This window comes from Plecotus auritus, assembly GCF_963455305.1.
Source record: "Plecotus auritus genome assembly, chromosome: 7".
Lineage (NCBI taxonomy): Eukaryota > Metazoa > Chordata > Mammalia > Chiroptera > Vespertilionidae > Plecotus > Plecotus auritus.
This window is the reverse complement of record NC_137774.1, coordinates 82,838,507-82,859,163: the sequence shown is the minus strand read 5'-3', so window position 1 is coordinate 82,859,163 and position 20,657 is coordinate 82,838,507. Positions and strand designations below refer to the sequence as shown.

The 20,657-nt window shown below is 46.4% G+C and overlaps 1 protein-coding gene across 1 annotated transcript in view; it reads left to right on the top strand.

Moving 5' to 3' along the window:
* The first annotated feature begins 3,958 nt into the window (after window positions 1-3,958).
* Window positions 3,959-20,657, top strand: part of MYH11 (myosin heavy chain 11) — a 122,821-nt gene continuing 106,122 nt past the window's right edge. Inside the window, exons 1-2 of the mRNA XM_080681648.1 lie at window positions 3,959-4,039; window positions 17,564-17,922. Coding sequence (XP_080537774.1) covers window positions 17,581-17,922 — 342 coding nt within the window. The 5' untranslated portion in view covers window positions 3,959-4,039; window positions 17,564-17,580. The remainder of the gene's footprint in view (window positions 4,040-17,563; window positions 17,923-20,657) is intronic.

Sequence of the window (20,657 nt, the reverse complement as noted above, 5' to 3'; positions counted from 1 at the left end):
GGCGTGCAGGAGGCAGCCGATCAATGATTCCCTCTCATCATTGATGTTTCTCTCTCGCTCTTCCTTTCCCTTCCTCTCTGAAATCAATAATATATATATTATATATATATAGAGAGAAAATATTGAAAACTAGAGGGGATTGATACTTTGAAGCTTTTTTAAGCCAGTGGCAAATACAAAGCTATTTGGTAAAAAGACTCCAAGAGAAAAATTTCTCCTCTGCCATCTTGTTTCATGAGTTCATGGAAAGTCCCATGACATGGCACCTCACAGAAAAGACACGCCAAGGAACCATACCTGACAGTGCTCAGTCGAAATAACATTTTAAAAAAGGTAACTTTTTTGTTCCCCTCAATCTTAAAATAGCTGGATTTTTGAGCTATGAAAAATAAAATGGAGGTATCTGATTTAATTATTATTATAAAAATGCACTTAAAAAAAAATCCTTACCTGAGGATATGTTCATTGATTTTTAGAGAGGGGGCGGGGGACAGAAATATCAATGTGAGAGAGAAACATTGATCAGTTGCCTCCTGTACTGGGGGTGAAACCTGCAACATAGGTATGTACTCTGACCAGGAATTGAACCCAAAACCCTTTGATGTATGGGGTGATGCTCCAACCAACTGTTAAGCCAGGGATAACAATGCACTTTTGAAAATCCAAACATCTGAGCTGCTGTGTTGGACAGATACTTACTGAATGACTGTTATGTGCACATACTGTTCCAGAGTACCTCTAGCATTTCCCAGAAAACAGGCGCAGAGAGGTTCACTGACCATCCTGAAGTTGCCCCGCTGGTGGTTAGCAGATCATGAGTTAAAAACCTCAGACTTTGCATCTGACAGATGGCGTTTGAATTCCTGCTCCACCACTAACTAGCTGTGCTGCCTTAGCTAGTTAAATCACCAAACCTGTTTTCTCAACAGCAAAATAGGAATGTGGGGGATTTTTTAAAGTACCTACTTGATAGGGTTGTTATAAAGATTAAGTGAGATAATGCAGTTGAATTCAGTGTTTGGTTACCAATTTCTTTAAAGAATCAAATGCAATCCCTTTGAAATGCCTCTGGGAAAAATGCCACTTCATACCATGAGGCCAGCAAGTTTGATTCTGACAGCCTGCTCTGGATTATCTTTGCAAACGGAGGGTAGTGATCAATTTAGTTCCTCCTTCCTTTCTTCTCTGCTCACAGCATTTCTGTGCTCACTCAGGGACAATTTCCATTCCTTTTACAGCCTAGCCCTAGATATTAAAAAGCACGTGGGGAAGCAGCCCATTCATCATTTTCTTTTTTTTTTTTTTCTTTTTTTAAATATATTTTATTGATTTTTTACAGAGAGGAAGGGAGAGAGATAGAGAGTCAGAAACATCGATGAGAGAGAAACATCGATCAGCTGCCTCCTGCACACCCCTCACTGGGGATGTGCCCGCAACCAAGGTACATGCCCTTGACCGGAATCGAACCTGGGACCCTTCAGTCCGCAGGCTGACGCTCTATCCACTGAGCCAAACCGGTTTCGGCCCATTCATCATTTTCTGAAGAACCTTACCCCTCACTTCCCCCAGCCAGCTGAATACTGCCTCTTGACTCTTTGATTTAGGCCCTTTGTGGGCAGGGGGCTAGGCTTGGGTGTTTTGGGGGGTGAAGACCAGGTGAGCTGGATGCTGGCAGGATGAGGAAGGGACCAAGAGGGACTGGAAGCCTGTAGGCAAACACTGTGGGCAGGACAGGCTCTCACTATGTTCCCAAGGCCTGGTGCCACTCGGTTTCAGGTTTGTTGAGAACAATAGCAACTAAGGGGAAGCAAGGTAATGTGTTCATTTTACCTGGTCATCTCAAGGACTGTTTACAAATAGCCAGGAACAGCTGATGTCCTTCCCATTTTACAGGTAGGGAAACAGACACAGGGTTCAAGTTCCTTGCTGAAGGTCGCAGCTAGAAAATGGCACTGGCAGATTCAAACTCGACTCTTCTGGGCATTTCCCTTTAGAATCTCTCTGGAGGTGAATCATGGCAATGGTGGGCTCCAGTCCCAGTGAGAGCTGCGCCACTCCTCTGGGACCTCAGTTTTCTCACCTGCAAAATGGGGGTATTTATAAAGCCCCCCCCCCCACCATTACCTGACCTGTTTAGCTGGGGAGGGTTTGTGGAATAAGACGGGGCATATGTCAAGCACAGAGCCTCACAAGGGTGTTCAACTTCTTTAACCCTCTCCCCAATCCCTCTGGAAGTAGCTGCGACCCGCGTGGGCCTGGGGCTCTGCGTCAAGCAGACGGGTCTCCTTCCCACCCCACCAAGTGCTGCCAGGGGCCACGGGGGGTCTTGAGTGTTTTGAGGGGTGAGTACCGGGTGAGCATGACTGAGAGGATGGGGAAGGGACCAAGAGGGTCTGCGATGCAGAACTCTCAGAACTCTCATCTGCAGCCCCTCCCGCGCTACCCGCCGCTCCAGAGGCCGCTCGGCACCATATTTAGTCAGGGGGAGCGGGCAGCCCCGGGCTGGTATGCGGCGCTGGGAATTCCGCAGGAAGGAGCCCGCGCCTGCCCTTTTTGGGTTGTCTCCCGCCCAGCGCCCGCCGCTCGCCGCCCGCCGCCGCACTCCGGGAGGGAGGACCAGCTGGACCGGGAACCTCGGAGTCCGTGCCGAGCGGGAGCGGGGCGTCCGGGCTGCCTGCGGGTCCCCGGCCTGGCGCGGGGCCAGCCCACCGCCTGGGCTTCCTTTTATGGCCTGTGTGCGTGCGTGTGACAGAGGGAGAGAGACAGGGGAAGACGGAGAGCCGGGCAGAGGGAGAGAGACTAGAGCCAGAGACACAGAGATCAGAGAGAGTGAGACATACAGGAGAGACAGAGTGATGCCTACGGGTGAGACCCAGAGACAGTGAGACCTGCGGGAGAGATACCGAGACCAGAGACAGAGTGAGGCATATGAGAGACAGTAAGACAGTGATGGACAGAGTGACAGAGCTCTACACACAGTGACAAGGCAGAAGACAGAAACAGTGATGGAGAGATACAGTTTCAGACAATGAGATGGAGAGCGGGAGGGAGGGGAGAAATAGATATGGGATTGGTAGAGGTACTAAGGGGGAGAGAGACAGGGAGTAAAATTTTAGGCAAGAATCTGCAAGAATTTCTTGGGAGGGATAGGAGCATCTGCGAGGGCGGGGCCCCATCCGCATTCTCGCATTCTCTTTGGATCCTGACGTGCACCTTGCAAATTACAGTATGTAATTATCACACACGTTTTCGCTGAGGACACGGCTCAGAGGAGGGAATTGACTTGCCTGAGGTCACGGAGGCAGAGAATGGAGCACCCCGGGGCCTCAACTGACTACAGTGGGATTTCTTTTTCTTGTGGGTGGAGGTGGGGATGGCAAGTTGGGAAAAGTAAAAACTTCCCCTTCCCGCACAACTCCCAGCAGTCCGGAGGCTCCTGCCTTGCACTTTGCAAAGTTAAAAAAAAAAAAAATCCCCTTTTCTACCCTTTAGGCAACACGGCCGGCTCCCTTTCCAGACAGCGGGAGGCGAATAAAATGGGGAGTGGGGCGGAGACTATCAGCTCGACCCCCCGGGGTGGGGTAGCGGTTAGAGCCACTTAGGCTGAAACTGAATCAGGGAAGCAATTCTCAATTATCCCCCTTAGACCTTGGCCACTCCACCCCTTTCTCTAGGGACCCGGAGTCTCGGTGACTGACCAGGATCCGGGGGTGAGACACCTGCTCGAACGTTTCAGCGGGTGCCCTTGCTAGGAGCCTCCCCCGTGGCCCCTGCGCGTCCGTCCCAGGTGCGCCCAAGAACCTGGACCAAAAGCCCGCTTCTCCGACCCTGCAGGGGGCGCTGCGGAGGGAGCAGTGCGGGACCCTCCCCCACTCCGCCCTCCTGGGCGGCCTCCCCCTTCCCATCCGCGGGCAGCTCGGGGCCTATAAAGAGAGGCGTCTTGGGCGAGCTGGGAGATTTGGACGCCCCTGCCTGGGAGGTGTGCCAGATCTGAGCTCTCCATCCAGTTTCTTCTCCGTCATCCCCCAGTGGGAGATCTGTAAGTAGTGTGGCCTGGTGGGGGGAAGGGAAATTGAGTCGGGGCTTTAAGGGTCCTCCAGGGCATCCAGGGGCTGGGGAGCAGTAAGGCGTATCCATTGCCCTCCTCTTCAGGACTATGGTGAGAGGGTGGGAGTTCACAATTTTTATTTCTCTCTGCTCCATCACCTTAGATTTTCCCCAAACCGGCAATGATAAGTAGCACTTTGGAGGTACTTATGAAGGACAACAGACCATGCCTGGGCCCACCTCCAGTGACACTAGAATCTCCAGAAAAACTTAGAAAGTAAAAAGGGTCCCAGATGATTCTTGTTATGAAGCAAATCTGGGAGTTGTGCTTCCTTACAAATCTCAGAGGTCCAGCCTCGTCGGCCAGGCTTCTAACATTTATTCTAGGCACAAAAAGAGTGCGGACGTCCCTGAAGGGCCATTCCTATCACATAGTCACGCCAAGTGTCACTTCACCTGGGTTTGGAAGCACTGCTTGGTTCTGCTGATGAGGCATTAACTCAGTTAAAAACACATGGGCACATACTCCCAGAGAGGGCAGTATTTTATCATCAATCCAGCAGCTGTGCTTGTTGATAACCCGGGAGAAATAGGCTGGTTATGATCCAGTTCATTTATTATAGCCCAGTTTTCTTCCAGATCCCCTTCCTCCAAATTTTAAAAAATTCATCCAGGTTGATCCCAGGGCCTCTAATGCCCAGACCGCTGCCAAAGTCCACTTTTGCCTCCATGACCTGCAGGTGCATTAAATAGGATTGCACTGGGACTTTCTGCAGAGCAGACTCTCATGCCTCACAAACGGGCAAAAGAAATGTATGGCTACTGCTTGTTTTGAGTTTTCTCCCTGCACAGAGAACAGTTGGTGGGGATTTTGCTGCTCGAGGAAAGGCACCATTTAAAGCCATATTTGTCAAGAAATAAAAGAAAATATTTAGAAACCCAAGACAGGGAGCGATTAGTCTAAGAACTGATAGACTAAATTGCAAACTGGCCAGGGTTTGGCAAAGGGAAGACAGGCCGGCTGTTAGCGAACTGCCTTGCATAGTTTTGTTCTGTTTGGTGCAGTCTTCTTGGTTTGTTTGGATTCCTGAAAGCTCCCGTTGTAGAATTTTTATGGAGAGGGAGCTTGAAGTCATTAGATGGCATTTATAAAACAGGGTGCTGGATATCTGTGGGAGGAAAAGCAGTCTTCTTTTGCAGCTTTCCCACTGAAGTCGCTACCACTGATGGAGCACTTACGTGCCAGGCACTGTAACAGTGTTTGACTTGATGTATCTCATTTAATTATCGCAACCACCTTGTAAGGGAGGCATTCTGATGCCTGATTAGTATACAAGGCAGCTCAGAGAGGTTCAGTAACTTGCCCGGTATGACACAGCTAGCAAGTGGTAGATCCCATTCCTGGGTCTGTCTGATGCCAACTCTATACCCTGGACCTCACCATCTTTTTTTTCTTTATCATGAACAAAACCTTTGTCCGAGTCGGGTTTCTTGTGGGACCAAATGTTTCCAAGAAGGCAAATGTTTATCATCTTCTCTTTGAAGAAAACATAAACTGACCTTTTGTGAATTTAAAATAAAAGGCACCGTTTGTCCCTCGGTGTCGTGGTAATCAACTAGCCCGGTGACCTTAGGTGGGCTATCATCCCAAGAGTCCAAACATGAACTAGCTGGGTCTTCCCCGAGAAGCTTCGGGGGCCCGCCTTGTATACACCATGTTTTTTTATTTTTGTGTCTGAAATAGACGTGTTATTCCCTACAAGGTACTTGTTATCATTACATTTCTGTGCGAGGGCTGAGATTGAGGAGAACATGCCCATTTATGGTAGCATTTTCCATGAGGCCATCCCCAGCCCCCTCGCAAATTAGCCTCGTCTTGCAGCTTTGTTGGTTGGGACTCTGGGGATTTCTCTGCCCTTGTCCTTCCCATTCAGGACCAAGTGGAGGAGCCCAGAGGAGAAGGCATTGGGAGGAAAGGGGAATCCGTTTTTCCTACTCTCTTATTTTGAAGTTTCATTTTTGGGGGGCAGGCTGTTGTCTCCTTTCCTCAGTACAATGGATCCAAGCAGGTGGATATTGAGCTTTGGCACACCCATGTAATTCTCACAGGTATATATTAGATTTTTCTGGAAAACCAAGTCCAATTTTAAATCCTGTGGAATCCTAGACTGTCACAAGCAAAACTAAAAATCCTCCACACTGGCCTTTTCAAACCTCAGTTTTCCTATCTGTAAAATGGGTGCTGTTTTATAACCATGGAGTGTGAATACCTTGCTCAAGATAACTAGCTAATGAGGATGACAGAATTTGACAAAGGGAGCTCTTTCTAATTCCAGAGCCTAAGTGATTATTACCCTGTTGGGAGGATTAAATGGCATAATGCCCATGAAGGGCTGAGCTCCGTGCCTGGCCCCTGGACAACGTGAGCGGATGGTTATTTATAGCACACATGACCAGAGACTTGAAGGATCTTGCTCACTGTGGCACAGCTGGTACTTGGCAGAAGCAGGAAGCCTGTTGTGTGGTCTATCCATAAAGAAGAAATGCTCCCAATTTTCCTTTTGTGTAATCTCTTCTTAAACCCAATCCTTATTGGAGCCAAAGGTGGTGGTTGAATGTTCTGTTTTAGTATAGCCACACTTTCTCCTGCGTCAGGAGCATGACAGTTCCAGCTACATTGGCCCATTCGAGATTGGTTTTCGGCGGCCGTGGCACCCTATGAGAGCTTCCACCTGTGAGTGGAAGAAGCCTATCTGGCTTTCCCAGTGGCTCTTCTGCTCTCTGAGGTCTCCTCCCTCCATCCCCGACCTTAAAGCACATTTAACCATGGTCACACGGTGGAGGAAACAAGTTGGGAGAAGGCCAAGCAGGAATCTGAAAGAACTTTCCTGTGGGATCAGAAGACGCAGGAAGGAGCTAGTGCTGCCTGTTGCATCTGCAGGAGGAAGGCGGGTATCTCTGACTTACGTCAGCGATGCAGGGGCTCGGGAGGAACAGTCCTCATCAAAGTCCCTAAGGACCATGGGGCTCGTCACCTGCTCACTTGTGCAGGCATGGGCTTCCTCCCCTCCGCTGGCGCAGCAGCAGCCAGTGACACAGGAACTCAGGAGCCAGTGTCCGAGGCCACCAGGGTCATGCCATTCCCCACTCTCCACATGGAATGCCTTTTCCCCTGCCTCCCCCCTTCCCCCCACCTGCCATCTCTAGATGTCATGGTTAATGTATTCTTGTGCTTCTTCTAAAACTTTTCTCTGTTAAATCTTCCTTTTACACACAAATATTGGCATTCCATAAATTAAGCTTTGGTCTATATAATTACATATTTTTGACATCTTCCTATATCAGCACATTTTGGGGGTTTTCTTTTTATGGACCGCATGACCCTCCGTTGTATGGAAGTATAGCATCTTACTGAGATAACCCCTTATTGAAACATACCAGTTTCACCCCCCCCCCTTTTCTTATAAACAGGACTCCAGGGAACATCCTGTGTATCTATTTTTGTCTAATTATATAAGTGTATCTGTAGGATAAATTCCCAGAAATGCAATTGCTAAGTTAAAGACCAGGCACATTTAAAATGGATAGATATTGCTGAAGCAGCCTCCAAGGACATTGTAAATGTAAACTTCTGATGGTCACATATAAGACTGTACATTGATTTCTAAGCTGTGCTGTGCCAGAGTGTAAGACACAAAATACAACGGGGCTTTAGGGCCAGAAATGATCAGTTCTCTCTATCACCAAAGCATCCTCCATAAGAGTTACCATGTCTCTTGCTAACCATGCTCTCTTTGTAGGGAGGAAAAAATAATTTAGCTTTACTAATTAAAATAACTTCCTTCTGTAGTTACTTTAAAAACAGTATGCAAATGAGTTAGACAGATGGTATAAGGTGACATTGAAGTGGCAGGTTCACCACTCACCTTTTTCCTATAAGGTGAGGTCAGGTTTCCTTGGCAGGACAGGGGAGATGATCTTGGAAGATGGGGGATATGGTTGGTGGGGAAGGGGCTGTGGTGTGAGGCCATGGAGCAGAGGAGACATTTTCTGCTAAGAGGAGATTGGGTTCAGACAGATTTGGGTTCAAATCCTAGCTCCAGCTTTTGCAAGCAAAGGCCTTTAGTTTACTTCCTCTGGACCTTGGTAGTATTTTAGGAATAATAAATAATGCCCACCTCGCTGGACACTTATGAGACAGGAAGAGATGATATCTATAATAAAAGCATAATATGCTAATTAGACCGGACGTCCTTCTGGACATCCATCCTTCTGGACAAAGCTGCAGCAGGTGCAGGCTGTGGCAAAGGCCCCAGCCATGGCGGCAGCAGGCGGGGGCTGGGGCCAAAGCTCTTGCACAAATTTTGTGCATCTGGCCTCTAGTCTATACTAATAAAAGGGTAATATGCTAATTAGACCGGGTCAATTAGACATTTTCCGGTCGTCCGGTCCTCCACAAAGCCGGAAGGAGGTGACGGGGGCCGAGGCAGAGGCGGTTAGGGGCGATCAGGCCAGCAGGGGAGGGCAGTTAGGGGTGATAAGGCTATCAGGGAAGGGCGTTTAGGGGTGATCAGGCTGGCAGGCAGAGGCTCTTAGGGGTGATCAGGCTGGCAGGCAGAGGGGTTAGGGGTGATCAGGCAGGCAGGCAGAGTGGTTAGGGGCAATCAGGCAGGCAGGCAGTTGAGTGGTTAGGAGCCAGCGGTCCTGGATTGTGAGAGAGATGTCCGACTGCCGGTTTAGGCCTGATCCTAAACCGGCAGTCAGACATCCCCCGAGGGGTCCCAGATTTGAGAGGGTGCAGGCCGGGCTGAGTGACCCCCCACCCCCGTGCACAAATTTTGTGCACTGGGCCTCTAGTATATAATAAAATTCCTTGACTGATACCCCATGAGTAGAAGAGTTCTAGCTGCCTCGCAGGGACAATTTGGGGCCCCGAGAATGGGTGCATCTAGGGAGTCCAGTCCCTCTCCTGCTCCCTCTGCGCGCTTGGCTCCTCCCACACCAGGGGCAGACCCTGAACCAATTTCTCCACTTCACAGGCCCTTCCGGCTGGCGGGTTGTATCCTAGATCAGGCCCAGAGGCTTTTATTTTGCCTGTGTGACATTTACAATGTGCCGTGATTTCACTGTATATTGAACCTAAATTCAGACTTCAGGTCTATTGAAAGTCTGGCATACAGGGCCCACATCCTTGCTGGGTGACAGGAGTGGAAGTCGAGCTGCCACGCTCTTTGGAGAGGGTGAGAGGGCTCTACCCAGCCAGCCCTAGCCTGGGGTCACTCTGCATTGCTTACCTGACCCTGGAGGCATTTGAATCTGTGTCCAAAATCTTGCACCAGTGGCTTGGCAGTAAAATCCTGAGGGAAGCTGTTGACCAGGCATGATGATGTGCAAATCCTACACTCTTTGGGCTCTGGAGTATTTTATTCACTTTTCATTAACGCAGAAGCAAAAGGAGAAAGCCCTTTACCCCTAAGGTCCTCTGGGGAAAATAAAATGGATGTTAAAACAAGCTAAAGCAGTTGACCATTCTCAATTGGTCCAATTTCAATGCTTTGATCTAGAATCACAGATACCATAAAATGTTAGAGCTAGGCCAGCACCCCCCCACCCCCTTTTCCCTCCCAAATGAAAAATATAAGTCACAGAGAGGGAGAGTGACTTGCTCAGAGTCACCCAGCGAGATTGGAGCAGAGCTGGGACTTGTAACCCTGAGGCTAACGAACAGCTTGTTTGCGCTCAGAGTGAAGCCAGGTGTTGTTGGTAAGGAAGCCGGGGCTGACACACTCAGCGGTGCCAGGCATTGCTACCGCCAGCAGTGACAGAGTCCTTTGCTTTCGTTGGGCAGCCCTTGATCACGAGCTGTACTTCGTATTCATTAGTCCTGGGTCATAATCCTGGAGGTGTCCTTTCAGCCCTCGGAGCTGATGCAAGACGTGGGTAGGGGAGGCAAGGAGAAGGAGGGCTTGGAGAGGAAGAAACGGGGTGCTGGGGTCCTCCTGCAGGTTTGCCCACCTAGGTGGGAGCTGTCTCTGTCTGATCTGAGGTGACCGTCCGCAGCTGACGTTCCAGGCTGGTGTTGACTAAGTAGCGACTGTCCTCAGCTTTAATTGTCTTTCCCAAGAGAGCCCGTCTTTTTACTCCAGCGCAGTGGTTCTCACTGGGGACAGTTTTGCCCCCCAGGGGACACCTGACGACGTCTGGAGACATTTCTGGTTGTCATGAGCAGGGAAGGGTATGCTGCTATCAGCTAGTGGGTGGAGGGCCAGAGATGCTGCAATGCACAGGACAGCTCCCATCCCCACCAGAAGGGTTATCTAGCCCCAATGTCAACCAATAGTCTTGAAATGGAAAACCCTGCTCTAAATTAAAGACCACCGCAGGAAGCAGCAGGCCAGGTTCTGCTTCCCCTCAGCATGGGAGAATTCTTCCCCAGGACTGTATTTTCGGTCTGCTGCCATTTGGCAAAGCTACTTTTCATCCCACAAGGCCTTACCGCGTGCCTGACCTGACCCTTTCTGCCGGGGTGTCCCCAACTCAAGATTCTGCATGCATGCTGAGGCAAGTCCTTAGAACAATAAAACCAAGTTATTCGGAGCCCTCAAGTTGCCAAGTCTGATCCAGGCTGTGTTACATGTGTGCCTGGATTTCCTTCAGTCCTCTGCACGTTTCCAAGAAGGTGGACAAAGCAAGAGAGATCACTTTGAAAATACATTTTTTATGGGATTTCGCCATATCTAGCTGTGCCACTGTGGGCAACTTACTTAACCTCTCTGTGCCTGTTTCCTCATCTGTAAGTCAGGTAATGGTAACTCTCCGGGGGTTCAATGCGATAAAGCTGGCACTCAATAAATTGTAGCAGCGATGCTGACTAATATTGTACTATTCATTTGCTCGCTGAATTTCCTCAAGGGCAAATCTGTGGGATTTCATCAGTGTTTAGTGGGAAAAGAGGTCTGTGGCCAAATGTTTTGGGGAGCTCTGGGTTCAAAGGAGTGAAGTAGTTTTTTTTCTCTGGGACCTGGGATGTCCTGGTAAGTGTTCTGCCCCTCAGTGAGGGGGAGGGAACATGGAGCACTTTTCAAATGGATTTGACCACAGACTGTTTTTTTATTTTTTTTTGAAGAGTGTCTCAATCTCCCTAAATCCCACCCCACCCCAAATATTCCAAGGGATTGGGGTTCCACAGAGCACACTCTGGGAAACGCATTGCTAGGGCGAAGCCAAGCTCCTCTTTCCTTTTCCTTCTTTTCCTGTGACCAAAGCAGATGTCACACATCGTAACTGTCACAGGCATGAAAGCCCTGGGAAGCTAGCCAGATGCTCTCTCTCCTTTTTTGGACAGAGACCGACTCTTTGCACTTGATCTTGTTTGTGTTTTTTTAATCCTGGATTAGACAGGCTTCCTGGCCGTGGGGATTCCTGTGTCCTTTTATTTTTCAGTTGTATTTTTTGCTGTTTTTCCTTACTTGCAAGGCAGCTCACCAACATTGCAATTAGAAAGAACCCAATAAATTCAATAAAAAAAGGAAGCAAAAGAGTCTTAACCTAAAAAAGGAAAGAAAGAGCCTACTTAGTCGTCATTCTGCTAGGAATAAATAAAACACTTCTCCCAGCCCTCTTGAGAATAATCAGCTACCGTTCAAAAACTTGTTATAGATTAGGAAGTAATATAGATGTGCTTGGTACTACTGAACTGTATAACTAAATGATTAAGGTGGTAAATTTTATGTTCTATGTATTTACCACAATTAAAGATAGAAAGGAAAAGGAAAGGAAAGGAAACCAAAATTTTTCATGGACGTGTACTTTATGTCCAGAAAAGACGCACACACCTGTGGCCGTGCAGCCGGAGGAATTTTCACAGAGTGCCCACACCCAGGCAGCTGGGGCTCAGATTAAGACAGAACATCAGCCTGCTCTCCCCCTCTTGTCCCACCCTTCCAGTCATGTTGTCTCATCATCAGTTTTCCCTGGTTTTGAACCTCTTATAAACAAGAATCACACAGTATGTCCTCCTTGCATCTGCCTTCTCAACGGTGTGTGTGAGATTTGTTCTGATTGTGCGGTGCAGTTGATTTGGGTCCCATTTTGAATGTTTATTATGTGCTAGGTGCCTAAAAGGATCAGTTCATTCATTGCAAATACTCCACTGAGCTTCTGACAAGCCCATCAAGCTTATCTGGAAGGCAGAAGAACATAGTATGCAATCAAGCATGGATTCAAATCCTAGCTCTGCCACTTTTTTGCTGTGTGACTTGAGGCAGATTCCTTCACCTCTCTGAGCCTCGGTTTCCATATCTGTAAGATGGAGCTTATCATAAAACCTAACTCCAGAGGCTGTGGTGATGTTATTTGGTGGTCCTGCATGTGAAGGATTGAGCCCAGCGCCTGGTAGGGGTCCTGGAGTGTTAACCATCACTGTTGGTGTTCAGAAAACTCCTCACTGGGTTTGACATACAGGCCAAATGGGAGATGGTGCACTATTGATAATGCTTTACAAGTAGGAGGTGGTTTTATAAATTTTATATGGCAATATTTTTATTTATTTATTTTTTATTTTTTTAAAAATATATTTTATTGATTTTTTACAGAGAGGAAGGGAGAGGGATAGAGAGCTAGAAACATCGATGAGAGAGAAACATCGATCAGCTGCCTCCTGCACACCCCCTACTGGGGATGTGCCCGCAACCAAGGTACATGCCCTTAACCGGAATCGAACCTGGGACCCTTGAGTCCGCAAGCCGACGCTCTGTCCACTGAGCTAAACCGGTCAGGGCTATGGCAATATTTTTTAAGGAAAAATGTCAAACATGCAAAAGTAGACATAACAGCATAAGCATTTGTCAACACCTGAGCCAATCTTGTTTCCTCTCCACCCCCATTCATTTCCTCCCTGCCCTCATTATTTTGAGATAAACCCAGGTTTATCATTTCCTCTATCAATATTTCCAAATGTCTCTAAAAGGAAAGGACTCTCTAAACAGATGAAATCACAGTACCATTTTCACACCAAAGAATTTCACAGATTTCCTAATATAAACGACAGTGAGTCAATGTTCAAATTTTCCCAATTAGCTCATGAAATTTTCATTTGGGAGGGCTTGTCAAATAAAAAAATTTTTTCCCCAGCAATTACTTTTAATTCTTCAAAGTTTTCCATTTAAGGGGTGGCTTTTTAAAAGTACAACATATGCCTTTATTTGTGCACTGGCCTGTATGTGTATGTTGGAGTGCGGGGCGTTCTTTCTCTGCCTCTATCAGTGTTTTATTGTTTCGCCTACATTTATTAGCTGGAATTCTTCCAAGTAGAGGGAGTACTTTTAATAACAGTGAAAGTAGAGTAAGGGGAGGAAGCTGTTGGGCTTATTAAGTCCCAAGAGAAATTCTAAAACAACTTTTAAATTGAATTTATTGGGGTGACATTGGTTAACCAAAAAAAAAATATATATATATGCATGAAATGTGATGGCTAAACTCAGGACAGTGTATGTTCTCTGCTATTCTTTATTTCTCTTTTTTGAATAACAGAAGTGATTATTCAGATTTAGGGAATGATTTGCTCATTTCTCCATCTTTTTTAAAAATGAGCTTCTAGAACTGGTCTCTCAAAAGAAGTAACCATCCCTTGGAGCAAATCAGCTTCTTGTTTTTATTCTTGTTATTTTCACCCCTGAGGGAGAAAAGTAGGTATTGGAGCTTCTGCCCCTCTGATTTTGCCTTGCAAAGTCTGCATTTCAGGACTGGCTGCCCAGCGCCAGGGCCCATTCATTGGATATGAGGGTTACTCCATTTCCATGGGATTTGGGGCCCATGCATGAGGATTATCTCAGTGAATTCAAAGGAAAGGTGAATTGTCTTTTGCTGAAGTAGGGGCATTGACCACCCAGTATGCCCTGGTGACTGTGCACCCTAACTCAGCCTTCGCCTTCTGCTTTGGAGCACAGCAGCAGTGGGGAGGAGAGGGCGGAGGGGGCAGGTTGGAAGAGCTGGTGAGAGCAGGTGTCTCCAGGACTGGGCCGCTCCGCAGGTGTGGTCAGAGGGTGTGGAGCAGGCCACTGGACAGGCCTCTAAAGAGCCTGCTCCTCGGCACCCACCATGGACACATCTAGAAAATAGATGGAGAAGGTGTCACAATGGCTCCCCATGTTGAAAGGACATTTAATGACTTAAAAAAAAATAAAGACAGACTTCTCCTTGTCAATTATGTAGTGACCTTGAACAATTTGTGTAAGAAAGGCAGAATCAATGTGTTACCCTCCCCCTTTCTTTAACCAGTTTCCCAAATAATGGGTTTGTTCCCCAGCATCTTACAAGGATGCCTATGAATTGTTAAAATCATAATGAGCTCATAATTTAAACATATTCACCTTTCAACTCTTGTGTATTTTTCTTACTGATTTTCAAACTGTCCTATGTTTGACCAGATAGAATCAGGGTTTAATATTTTAGTATGTTGTTTTCTAGACTTTTAAAAATGTATACACATACATATAAAGTTACAAGAAAGAGTCTATTCTAAATAATTTTTTAAAATATTTTTATTGATTTCAGAGAGGAGGTGGAGAGAGAGAGAGAGAGAGGTAGAAACATCAATGATGAGAGAGAATCAATGATGAGAGAGAATCATTGATCAGCTGCCTCCAGCACGCCCCTCACTGGGGATTGAACCTGCAAGAATCTACAACCCGGGCATGTGTCCTGACCGGAAATCGAACCATGACCTTCTGGTTCATAGAACAATGCTCAACCACTGAGCCACGCCGGCCGGGCCTATTGTAAATATTTTAATCAGCTTTATTCATCTACATGCAGTAAAACTTACCCATTTTTTTTAAAAAAATGCACTGATTTTAAGTCTGCAGCCCAGCGAGTTATGACAGGTGTACACAGTCACGTAATCGCCATGGTTATCAGGACTTAGAGTTAGACCATTGTCATCACCCTGAAAGTTCCTTTGTGACTCTTGGCAGCCAGTTTTCTTCCCGTCCCCGCCAACTACCGCTCTGCTCTCTGTCACCACAGCTTGGCCTTTTCTGGGCTCCCTATCAGTGACAACAGCAGAGGGGCAAGCTTTTGGGTCTGGCTTCCCTCACTGAGCATAATGCTTTTGAGATTCATCTATTTAATGGTGTAGTCTGTTTCTTTCTATTGCTGAGCATTCCATTCATATATGTGTTCAACATAGAAATATATCCTAAGTATATTTGTATGGCCAACAGGCATATGAGATGTCCAGAAAAGGGGAATCTATGGAGACAGATAGATTAGTGGTTGCCAGAGGTTGGAGGTGGGAACAGGGAGTGACTGACTGCAGATCGCCAGGAGGGAACCCTTTTAGGGGATGATGAGAATGTTCCACGAAACATCATCATAATGGATGCACAATCTAAATTTACTGAAAATCACTGAATTGTACATTTACAATGAGAATGTCATGACTGGTAAACGACACTTTAATAAATATGTTTAAAGAGGAAAAAATCTTTGTGTGGCATAAATAAAAGTCCACGTCTTGAATTTTCAGTGGAGCTCTAGCGTTGTGTTGACGGGATGCGCTACAGTTTAACAAGGCGCCTGCCCACTGAAGGCCGTTTAGAGTGCTTGTGGGTTTCGCTGTCCCAAGAAGCACTACCGTGCACGTTCTTGTACATCTGTTAGCGCTTACCTGTTTCCTTAGGCTGAATCTCTAGAAATGCAATTGCAGGCCAAGGACTATGTATGGATTTTAAGGCTCTTCCATCTTAAGGGTGATGTGTGCAGAGGCCTGGCCCCTACAACTCTTGACAACACTGGATATTATCCATGGTTTTCACCTTAGCCAAGCTGTTAGGTGAAAAATCAATATCTCACTGCTTTAACTTGGGTTTCTTCATTTACTAGTGAGACGGAACACCTTTTTCTTATGTGTATTGGCTATTTCAAAATTTTTTAAAAATATCAATTTTTATAAATGTAATAAAGTTTTAAAACTATAAATATGATAAAGATATGTAATAGGAAGTACACTTATGTTCAGAGTAGCTTTCACAATAGCTAAAATGTAGAAGTAACCCAAGTGTCCATCAGTGATGCATGGATACTTCCAGATGGAGAGATACACAAATGTGGCCTATCCATGCAATGGAATATTATCCAGCCTTAAAAAGGTCAGACTTGTGACACATGCAACACCATGGATGAACCTTGAGGACACTATGCTAAGTGAAATAAGCCAGTCACAAGAAGACAAATACTGTACAGTTCCACTTATATGTGGTATCTGGAGTAATCAAATTTATAGAGACAGAAAGTAGAATGGTGGTTGGGAGGGGCGGAAGGGAAATTATTGTTAATGGGTACAGAATTTCTGTTTCATAAGGAGAATGAAGAGTTCTAAAGATGGGTGGTGGTGATGGCTACACGGTTATATGAATGCACTTAATATCACTGAATCATACTAAAAAAGATGGTTAAGATAGTAAATTTTATGTTCTATATATTTTACCACAATTAAATTGGAAAAAATATAATAGAAAGTAAAAATCCCCTCATCAGTGTACTTGATATGTGCATATTTCGCCACTTATTTGGCTACATGGAATCTAAATATTTTAAAATAAAGTGGGATATTATACCTACTGTTTTACAATCTCCCCTTTTATTTCATTTTTGAAAGCTTTACAGAGAAAAATTCGCATACCATATAATCCATCCTTTTAAATTATACCATTCAATGGCTTCTAGCATATTACCAGAGCTGTGCATCCATTGCTACAATACTCTAGAACATTTTCATTAGCCCAAAAAGAAACCCTGTACCCCTTAGGTGTCACCCTCTAATTCTCTCCCAGCCCCTGGCAACCACTAATCTATTTCTATGGATTTGCCTACTCTTGACATTTCAAATAAATGGAATCGTACAATATGTGGCCCTTTATAACTGGATTATTTCACTTATAATATTTTTAAGGTTAATCCATTTTGCAGTATATATCAGTACTTTATTTTTTTTTTTTTAGGGCTGAGTAATATTTCATCATATGGCTAAACCACATTTTATTCATCCATTCATCTGTTGATGGACATTTGGGTTTTTTACACTTTTGAGTTATTATGAATAATGCTTCTATGAACATTCCCATACAAGTTGTGGTATGGATGTATTTTTCAGTTCTCTTGAGTATATACCTAGGAATGGAATTATTGGGTCATGTGGTAACTCTGTGTTAAGACTTGGATACCTTCTTCCTATGTCAACACACGCAGAAATATTTCTTGCTTCTTAACCCCTGGATAGGTATTTCATTGCATGAAAACACATGGTTTATGTGTCCAGTGCCATGTTGATGAACGCTAGGCAATGATGCAGGTCTTTTTTTGAAGGGCTGGTTGTTTCCATTCTTGGACGACATAAACGGTCCTGCAGGGGACACCCTTGTACTTTGCGGACCGTTTCTTCAGATGGTGATCCCAGACGTGGTGAGGTGAGAGCTTAGCTCTGGCCCGATTCTGACTCTGCCGCCTCCTTCCACAGGGGACCAACCAGGCACCATGGCGCAGAAGGGCCAGCTCAGTGACGATGAGAAGTTCCTCTTTGTGGACAAAAACTTCAACAGCCCCGTGGCCCAGGCCGACTGGGCTGCCAAGAAGCTGGTCTGGATCCCTTCGGAGAAGCAGGGCTTCGAGGCGGCCAGCATCAAGGAGGAGAAGGGGGATGAGGTGATCGTGGAGCTGGTGGAGAACGGCAAGAAGGTGACAGTCGGCAAAGATGACATCCAGAAGATGAACCCACCCAAGTTCTCCAAGGTGGAGGACATGGCAGAGCTGACCTGCCTCAACGAAGCCTCCGTGCTGCACAACCTGAGGGAGAGGTACTTCTCAGGCCTCATCTATGTGAGTATCTTAGGGCAGCCAGTCCCTCCTTCCTGGCCTTCTGCACCCTGGAAGGGGAGAGGTTTAGCGACGTGTTCAGGGTGCAGGATGGGAAGCCAAAGGTCTCACCGAGGGCAGCTGTATGGTGAGATAGAATCATTCAGACCTGGGTTCAAGTCTCAGTCCCACACTTCCTAGTTCTGTGGCACTGAACAGGTTATTTTACCACGTGAAGCCTCGGTTTTTCTATCTGTAGAATGGGGATAATCACCCTTCCCAGGTGAAGGTGGTACAAAGATTCCATGTGATGACATAGGCAGAGTGCCAAGGCACATGGTAAACACTCCACGGATTTCAATGAAGTAGTTCCCTGCTCTTTCTCCATCTTGTAGATGAAGCTCTCATGACCTCCTTGGGAAGGCTGGTGCATCTGGCAGCCAGCTGGGAGGGAGACACGAGGACCTGTGGAGGCCTTCCCTGTCACAAGTGGGAAGGCCCAGATTCGACCGGGACTCCTCTGGGTCCACTGTGCCAACCAGAGTGCGCTGTCCAATATGGTAGCCACCGACCACCTGTGGCTACCCAAATTTAGATAGAAATGAAATATCAATGTCTAAAAATTCATGTCTTCAGTTGTACTGGCCACATGTCAAAGGGCCCCACAGCCACCTGTGAGGGGTAAAGTATTTCCACCATCACAGAAAGTTCTGTTGGACTAGATCAGTGGTCGGCAAACTCATTTGTCAACAGAGCCAAATATCAACAGTACAACGATTGAAATTTCTTTTGAGAGCCCAATTTTTTAAACTTAAACTTCTTCTAACGCCACTTCTTCAAAATAGACTCGCCCAGGCCGTGGTATTTTGTGGAAGAGCCACACTCAAGAGGCCAAAGAGCCGCACGTGGCTCGCGAGCCGCAGTTTGCCGACCACTGGACTAGTTGATGGGGTTGGGCGACTCAGAGGGTGCAGCTTCCCTGTGGGGTTGGACCAGGTCTCCATGTGGACATGGTAGCCCTGATGTCCGACTGTTGGCAGAGGGTCCCCCACCCAGCCTTTGTCTGCCTGGCCTCTGAGAAAGGGTATGCTGATCCCCAGGACAAATCACCTAGTTTCTCTGAAATTTCATTTCCTTCTCTGCAAAATGAACACAAGGATAGTACCAGCCTCATAGAGCGGTTACTCTAAAGGGAAAGTACTTGGCACCTTGTAGGTGCTCAAAACGCGAGGTGTTGATGTTATTATTATTATTAGTGGTTTTTTGTTGTTATGGCCATTCTTGTTATTACCAGTCAGATGTCCTTGTTCCTTTAAACTTGTGGGAACAGGCACTTCTCCTGTTATGCCCTCTGGTCCTGCCCTTTACATTTTGCCATGTGAAAATTACAAAAAGCCCATTGTCATCTCTCAAAATGTCCTGCAGATTTTTTTCCTAATTAGGAAAATAAGACACATTCACCACAGAAGACTTGGAAAATTTAGAAAAGCCCAGCAAACAGATCGCTCTCCCTGGGATAACAGCTGCGACAGTGCTGGCGTGCGGTGGCGCCTTCTCTGTGACAGTGGTTCATGATTGCCTATTTGAGAGCCTCTGCACATGGGCTAGTGAACTGCTCTTTCTGCCATGTACAAGTCTGGACTGAGCACCCCCACATCTGTCATAACCACCCCCCCACCTCAATACCCTTTTTAAAAATCCTCACCCGAGGATATGCTTGATTTTAGAGAGAAAGGGAGAGGGAGGGAGAGAAACTTCGATTGGTGGCTTCCTATAAACTCCCTGACCAGTGATCGAACCTGTAACCTTTTTGTTGTATGGGATGATGCTCCGACCAATTGAGCTACCTGGCTGGGGCCTCAATACGCTTTGAAGGACTGTGTAATCTATCCCATGGATGTACCATCATTGATGATCCATTCTTCTGATAGTTCAGAGAGGGTTTCAGTGGCTTTTTAAAGGGGGAAACGAGGGGGGAGGGGTGACTCATAATTACGTAAATTCCTCCTCTAACTCAGGTTCTATACTTTGCCACACTTTATCTCATTTAATTATCTCATTTATCTCCACTAAATAAGGATGCTTGTCCCATTTTACCGGAGATCAAGCTGAACTTCCGAGTGCTAAAGGCCATCCTTACTTCCCTAACTAATCAAGGAAGTCCCTTTTTAAAAAATATATATTTTATTGATTTTTTTTACAGAGAGGAAGGGAGAGGGACAGAGAGTTAGAAACATCAATGAGAGAGAAACATCAATCAGCTGCCTCCTGCACACCCCCCACTGGGGATGTGCCCGCAACCAAGGTACATGCCCTTGACCAGAATCGAACCTGGGACCCTTGAGTCTGCAGGTCGATGCTCTATCTACTGAGCCAAACTGGTTAGGGCAAGGAAGTCCCTTTTGTCTGAGGGACTCCTTGTATGGAAATGTGTCAACCTGGGGCTGTCAGTACACGAGGGACATTTCTAAGGACACCAGTCTGCAGGGAGCTGGAGGGAAAATTGGGCTCCTCCGGACCAGGCCTCTCAGCTGAGATGTGTCATCATCTCCATCCAGAGAAGTCGAGGACAGGCCTGTGCATCAATCTCTCCTGCTGTCCTCTGACACAGTGTTTGAGCCCAAAATAGAAATCAGGAAAAAAAATGAGGGGTTTATGAAGGTATCAAGACCCCGAATGTCTTCTGAGAGCAGATTAAAAACTGAATCAAAGCTTCACATTCCTGCCATGTTCCTCCGGACAGATTAGGTGAAAAGTGT